The sequence below is a fragment of the Gorilla gorilla genome, chromosome 15, assembly GCF_029281585.2.
Source record: "Gorilla gorilla gorilla isolate KB3781 chromosome 15, NHGRI_mGorGor1-v2.1_pri, whole genome shotgun sequence".
NCBI classification, from domain to species: domain Eukaryota; kingdom Metazoa; phylum Chordata; class Mammalia; order Primates; family Hominidae; genus Gorilla; species Gorilla gorilla.
The window spans coordinates 34881085-34888626 of NC_073239.2; the positions used below are offsets into that span (position 1 = coordinate 34881085).

Below are 7542 nucleotides of genomic sequence, written 5' to 3' on the forward strand. Positions count from 1 at the left end.
ACTTTCAGGTACTCCAATCAAACGTAGATTTGGTCTTTTCACATAGTCCCATATTTCTTGGAGGCTTTGTTTGTTCCTTTTCATTCTTTTTTCTCTAATTTTGTTTTCTCACTTTATTTCATTAAGTTGATCTTCAGTCTCTGATATCCTTTCTTCTCCTTGATTGATTTGGCTATTGATACTTGAGTATGCTTCACGAAGTTCTAATTCTGTGTTTTCCACCTCCATCAGGTCATTTATGTTCTTCTCTAAACTGGTTATTCTATTTAGCAATTCACCTAACCTGTTTTCAACATTCTTAGCTTCTTTGTATTGGGTTATAACATACCCCTTTAGCTCAGAGGAGTTTGTTATTACCCACCTTCTGAAGCCTACTTCTGTCAATTTGTAAAACTCATTCTCCGTCCAGTTTTGTTGCCTTGCTGGCAAGGAGTTGTGATCCTTTGGAAGAGAAGAGGCGTTCTGGTTTTTTGAATTTCAGACTTTTTGTGCCAGTTTCTCCCCATCTTTGTGGATTTATCTACCTTTGGTCTTTGATGTTGGTGACCTTCAGATAGGGGTCTGTAAGTGGACTTCCTTTTTGTTGATGTTGATGCTATTCCCTTCTGTTCATTAGTTTTCCTTCTAACACTCAGGCTTCTCTGCTCCGGGTCTGCTGGAGTTTGCTGGAGGTCCACTCCTGACCCTGTTTGCCTGGGTATCACCAGCCGAGGCTGCAGAACAGCAAAGACTGCTGCCTGTTCCTTCCTCTGGAAGCTTTGTCCCAGAGGGCACCTGCCATATGCCAGCCAGAGGTCTCCTGTATGAGATGTCTGTTGGCCCCAACTGGGAGGTGTTTCCCAGTCAGGAGACACGGGGTCAGGGACCCACTTGAGGAGACAGCCTGACCCTTTGCAGAGCTCGAACACTGTGCTGGGAGATCCACTGCTCTCTTCAGAGCTATCACACAGGGACATTTAAGTCTGCTGAAGCTGCCCCCACATCCACCCCTTCCCCAGGTGCTCTGTCCCAGGGAGATGGGGGTTTTATCTGTAAGACCCTGACTGGGGCTGCTGCTTTTTTTTTCAGAGATGGTCTGCCCAGAGAGGAGGAATCTAGAGAGGCAGTCTGGCCACAGCAGCCTTGCTGGGCTGTGGTAGGCTCTGCCAAGTTTGAACTTCCCAGCGGCTTTCTTTACACTGTAAGGGTAAAACCGCCTACTCAAGCCTCAGCAATGGCAGACGCCTGTCTTCCCACCAAGCTCGAGTGTCCCAGGTCGAACTCAGATTGCTATGCTAGCAGCGAGAATTTCAAGCCAGTGAATCTTAGCTTGCTGGGCTCTGTGGGGGTGGGACCCGCTAAGCCAGACCACTTGGCTCCCTGGCTTCAGCCCCCTTTCCAGGGGAGTGAATGGTTCTGTCTTGCTGGCGTTTCAGGCACCACTAGCATATGAAAAAAATTCTGAAGCTAGCTCGGTGTCTGCCCAAACAGCCACCCAGTTTTGTGCTTGAAAGCCAGGGCTCTGGTGGCATAGGCACCGGAGGAAATCTCCTGTGGGTCTGTGGGTTGTGAAGACCATGGGAAAAGCGCAGTATCTGGGCTGGAGTGCACCATTCCTCACGGCACAGTCCCTCACGGCTATCTTGGCTAGGGAAAGGAGTTCCCTGACCCCTTCTGCTTCCCAGATAAGATAACACCCCACCCTGCTTTGGCTCGCCCTCTGTGGGCTGCACCCACTGTCTGACCAGTCCCAGTGAGATGAACCGGGTACCTCAGTTGGAAATGCAGAAATCACCCGCCTTCTGCGTCAATCTTGCTAGGAGCTACAGACCACAGCTGTTCCTATTCAGCCATCTTGCCAAGTCTATTTCAAAAAACTTATTTTTAAAAAGACAGATATTGGCCAGGCAAAGTGGCTCACACCTGTAATCCCGATACTTTGGGAAGCCGAGGCAGGTGAATCACTTGAGGTCAGGAGTTCAAGACCAGCCTGGCCAACATGGCGAAACCCTGTCTCTACCAAAAATACAAAATTAGCCAGGCATGGTGGCAGGCACCTGCAATCCCAGCTACTCAGAAGACTGAGGAAGGAGAATCGCTTGAACCCAGGAGGCGGAGGTTGCAGTGAGCCAAGATCACGCCATTACACTGCAGCCTGGGCAACAGAGCAAAACTCCATCTCAAAATAAATAAGTAAATAAATAAATAAAATTAAAAAGACATATTCTAGTTTTGGACATGTTCAATTTAGTGGGCATCATGATACCAGAAAAAGTGAAACACTGAGCCAGAAATAAGAGAAAGCTACATTCTGTTGGTTTTTATCTAGCTACATCCATATTGAGGATGAAGTCTGCTGATATGTCAGTACCCATTCAGTATTAAATAATGATGAGTACATGCCAGGATCATGCTAGGTGCTTCACATGCATTATTTCAAACATATTGATGGATCTGTGTATTCAGTGCATTTTACCTAGCCCCTTTCCTTAAACATCCATTGGTAAAACATTAAAAACGGTGAAATGCACTCAAGTGCCAGATGCAAGGAGTGGCACAAGTCATAGCCCTAAAAACTGAGCAACTTTTTAAACATATTATAAAGAAGATAGACTTGAAGGATAGTCCAATCAACCCATGTGTTACTGCCTACATGATAAAAGCTCATCTGAGACAACTCTAAGGACAGATGAGCAATTAGACTAACACTTATAAAGCAGTGGCAGGGGTCCTGGGGAGTAGAAAGAGATCAAAGAGTAAAATAATAAAGGGTAATTCTGATGATGAATTATATGAGGAAGAATTAGCTTCCACTTGATGATGATGATGGTGATGATGATGATGGTAACGAGTGCAAAGTGAAAAACTAAACACCAACTATCTCTATAAGGCATTTCAGAAAGTAAACATCTGTTTTTAAACAAAATTTTTAATCTTAGAAACAAACGGCCGGGCGCGGTGGCTCACGCCTGTAATCCCAGCACTTTGGGAGGCCGAGGCGGGCGGATCATGAGGTCAGGAGATCGCGACCATCCTGGCTAACACGGTGAAACCCCGTCTCTACCAAAAAATAGAAAAAATTAGCCGGGCCTGATGGTGGGTGCCTATAGTCCCAGCTACTCGGAAGGCTGAGGCAGGAGAATGGCATAAACCCGGGACGCAGAGCTTGCAGTGAGCCAAGATTGTGCCACTGGGCGACAGAGCGAGACTCCATCTCAAAAAAAAAAAACAAAAAACAAAAAGAAACTATGGTTTGTTTGCATGCCATTAGAGGAATACCAAACAGCATCGTTGTCATTTTTAAGGAACCAAACCACTGAACATAGGTCACCAAACTACTCTCCCTGTTAGAATGATACAATCATACAAAGAGATGGTAATATAAAAGCAATTCAGGCACAGAAGTGGATATCACTATGGACCTCTCCAGCAAGTTCTCCAACTGGCATCTAAATATAAGTGATGTACCATTCATACTAGCAAAAGACATCCTGACTTCTGGCTTGGCAAATAATTCCAAATCAACCCTGACCTTCTTATCTGCTCCTGGAAGATTTAATAAATCCCAATATCATCAGTGCTGAAAGAAACCTTAACATACAGTGTTAGAAACATATAACTTTCCCTTTAAAATGCTGTGAAAAATAGAAAAAAAAATGAGACAAATGAAAACATTCAGCACTTCAAGGAGGAAGAAAGAACAAGAGGAAAAGAGCATAAGTGATTGAAGAAACAAATTATTTCTAGAACAGAAGAAAAAATAAATTTCTAGAAAATTAAAAACTTCCTACATGTAAGAAACTATTTAAAGGGTAACACCTGAGTTCAGAAAAATACTGTCTTTCGCCACAGATATATGGGACGATTATAGGGGAAATAAAATGCTGGCTTATAAAATCACTCACAAAATCATTTAAAAATTTATTTTTATAAGATTGGGGAAATGTGAAACATTCAGGTTAGAATATACTATTAAATTAAAATACAAGTCTGTGTGATCCTAATTTTTTTTCCTCACTGCCTCTTTGATTAGGTCTTTATTCAAAAGAAGCTGTTCAAAATGATTTGACTTTTATGGAATAATCAAATTTAAGAGTTTATGCAGCAGGCTCCTTTTCCTCCGTAGTAGATTTCTTTTCTGCCGGCTTCTTTTCAGCTGCTGGTTTCTTCGTAGCTGCTGCCTTTTTTCCCACCAGAGGCTTCTTCTGCTTCTTAACATCAACAATGGCCTTCTTTCCTTTCTTACCTACCACAGGCTTCTTGCCTACAACCCCCTTCTCATCTGATTTGGCTTCTAGTGCTGCTGCTGCCGGCTGCTGCCTTATCCACCCAGAGCTTGTGATTCCTGGCCTAGCGAAGAATGGTGTTCCGGCGCATGATCTGTGTGTATGGGTTTAGCTTCAACATGATTCTCAGATTTTTCAGTGGGTTCTTTAGGACTCTGCGATGAATCTTCTTGCAAGGTGCTCGAAGGGCTCTCTGGATCTCTGGGCTTTTTAAGATGCTGCTAAGGTCTGTATTGATCATCTTGTGCATGGGAAGATTGTAGTTACTCTTGAGGGAAGCAGCTTTATGCCAAGGGCCAGAAAATTCATCTAACTTCCAGAAAGCACTTTGAGTCCAAATGCAGAAATGTCCCACATGCCCACCAGGAGCAAGTTTCAAAATGTTCGGTTCGCTTATATTAAGCATAGTAATTCCAGGGATGTTTCTGAAGGCTTTGACGATACCATTATCCTCATTACAGATGATGCGGCGCCGCCGCGCTGGATACGGTGATGGTTTCTCGTTTTGCTCTTGCTGGATCTCATTTGCTGAGAGACATAGACCTTCTCGATATCATTCCAGGCTTTAAGTTTCTTAAGAAGCAAAACAGCCTCCTTGGTCTTCTTGTAGCCTTCAACTTTATCTTCGACTACCAAAGGAAGTTCAGGAGCTTCCTCAATACGATGACCCTTAGACATAACCAGTGCTGGTAAGGCTGAGGCGGCCAGGGCAGAAGAGATGACATATCGTTTTGGGGTTGTATTCACTCTACTATGCCAATGGAGCCAGGTTTTAGTTGGTGCAAACATTCGGCCTCCACGACACATGTTTCCGAAAGCTCCCTGGCCAGAATGGTGAGTCCCACCACCTCCAACTCTGGGAATTCAAGCTGCAGCTCTGCCAGTACTCCAAGACTCAACACTGGTTTGATGACCTGCTAATTCACTGACAGCATAGGGCTGTCTGTTGTTTTTGCACAAGTTGGTGTGAACAAAGTTCACAATATCTGGTCGAATAGGAGCCTTGAATATGGCAGACAAAGTGACATTTTTGCCAGATGACTCTCCCTTCTCAGAGTACGCTGACATCAGTGGGCAAGCACATGCCATGGCAGAGAGAGGAGAGAGCCACGGCTCCTCTCACCCCAGCTGCTGCCACAGGAAAAGCGATCCTAATTTTTTTTTAATGAAGAAGGAATACTAAATGTTAGCTATGAATTATCTGTATGATAGGATTATAAGACATTTTGATTTTCTATTTTATAATTTCCTGTTTTTTCCTATACCGTGCAGTTAATATATTATAGTTAGAAGAAGTTAATAAATACTAATGTTAAAAGATAAGAGACTCCATCAAGGAGAGGATTCTCTGACACCAAGATGTCCTTGGTAGGGGAGAAATCATTCAGATGACTTTATGGCACCCAAAAAGTCAACCCTAAGACCAGGATATCAACTAAGAAATCATTAACTCCCAAAAAGAGTTTAATCAAAATATTCTGAAAATTATTAAGTCATTTTGAAACTGACCTTTTAGGATGTTTTGTAATGTCCGTACATTAAAAATACAATACAGCAAAATCCCTGACTTAAAGGTAAAGGAAATAGAGTGTGGCTTTAGTCCCAGGTGCAGGTTTGGGTACAGGATACAGGTGCCTGAGAAGCAATGTGTACTCTCTGCACAGAAGTAGATAGCTGAGTCCCCAGTCTGGGTGTCTGCAATGCGCAGAGACAGATGTTTATCCTTCTTATTCAATAGAACAGTGAGTCTTTGGTCTTGTTTCATGTCCATATTTGAAAAAATATACGTCAGCAACTGGAGACCTGCTCCAGGTTCTTGCTTATACCAATATAAGGAGGTGGAGGAGCTGTCTGTGTAAGTGCATTTTATGATGGAGCTGTCTCCCTCTTGGACACTCAGGAAAAGACTCTGCTCCACATCCTCTCCTCTACTCATACCTGTGCAAAAGGAAAAGTCAGACAAGATCATCAGGTCATCATTCTCTGGAGTTTGCTTTTTTATTTTTTTCACTGTAGTAACTTCAGGCATTCTGGAAAAGACCAGATGAGTCTCCTCCTCAGACTTCTAATGAGTATTTACTAAACCCTCTGTTCCCCAAAAGCTCTCGACTCACAGTCCAGCTGCAGCCACAAAAACAGGAACAAAGATCCAGCAAATGTCTTCATTGTTCTCCCCACTGGGACCTGCAATCTCCAGCCAAGAGAGCTATATTATCAAGTATCTCTTCCTTTCCTCCAAAGCACTGTGGTTTCTTAAACTGTCCACAGAGGCATCTGCTGCTGTCGTCAGCCTATTCACAGAAGTCAAGCAAAAGGATCCTTTCGTACATTCTACATGAGCAGAGAAGCTCTGCCACCTTGTGGCCAGATCCCCAAACGCTAAACCAATTATCCTGTATCTGTGGGAGATTCTGGCACATCAAACAGCAGAAGGCCAAATAAAGTAAATTCCAAGTGTACCTCCAGTCAGAAATTATGTGGATTAGCAGACAGAAAAAGTGCAAACGTAGGTTTTAGAATTCCATTGCATCTTCTCGGCACACTACTGAGTCATGTTAAATATATTTGAAGAAGTTAGAGGTTTTTCATGTTTATTAATGACAGTCTTCTTGAAATTAAGAAAATGCCATGATTCAGTCTACAAAGCTACTGAGGTGTAAAACATTTCCTCCTTATCCCTCTACTATTTTTTGAATTGGCCAGAAAATCAATCAGCCAAATTAGCCATCCTGTTTCAGCACTCACAGAGGAAAACTCTTTCTGAAGCTAGCATTTAAGCACAAAAATTGGAGTAAGACAGGTTCACTAAATATATCAGATGCATGCTATCTCAGGCTCTGCTCCTCCAAGCCTGGCCTTGTTCCTGTTCTTGCCATTCCCAGGAAATTGACAGTGCCAGAGGTCAAAACATGAGGGTTGTTTTCTTCAAAATGACTAAATTATACAATAAAAGATAAAAGGAGGGAGAAAGGCTTCCATGAGTCAATAATATTGGTCTAATGAAAGGGAAGAGTTTAGCCTATAGATTGTGATGAAAAATCTGACATGCACTCTGAAATATTTTCCTCTGGAAGAACAGATCATCTGAAATTACGGATATGTGGCTTACTTATTGCAAAGTATTGACATAAAAGAGGAAACATCTCAGGAAACATCAGGCTACAGATTGAGATAATGTAAACAAGTGTACATCTTTTCCAAGTGTATTCTTATTCCTATTGTCAGAATGAGTGGCTTGTCCTCAAATGTGATCACTGAATAATGAATGGTCTGTAGT

The 7542-nt window shown here is 42.8% G+C and overlaps 1 pseudogene and 1 gene segment (V, D, J or C); both read right to left on the reverse strand.

Annotated features, from left to right (window-relative positions):
• Positions 1-4076: 4076 nt before the first annotated feature.
• LOC101136587 (large ribosomal subunit protein uL4-like) lies at positions 4077-5391 on the reverse strand (annotated as a pseudogene).
• A 342-nt stretch (positions 5392-5733) lies between these two features.
• On the reverse strand, positions 5734-6431 carry LOC115930541 (T cell receptor alpha variable 5-like). The segment is given in 2 exon segments: positions 5734-6203; positions 6380-6431. Coding segments are annotated over 2 exon segments (522 nt in total).
• Positions 6432-7542: the final 1111 nt, after the last annotated feature.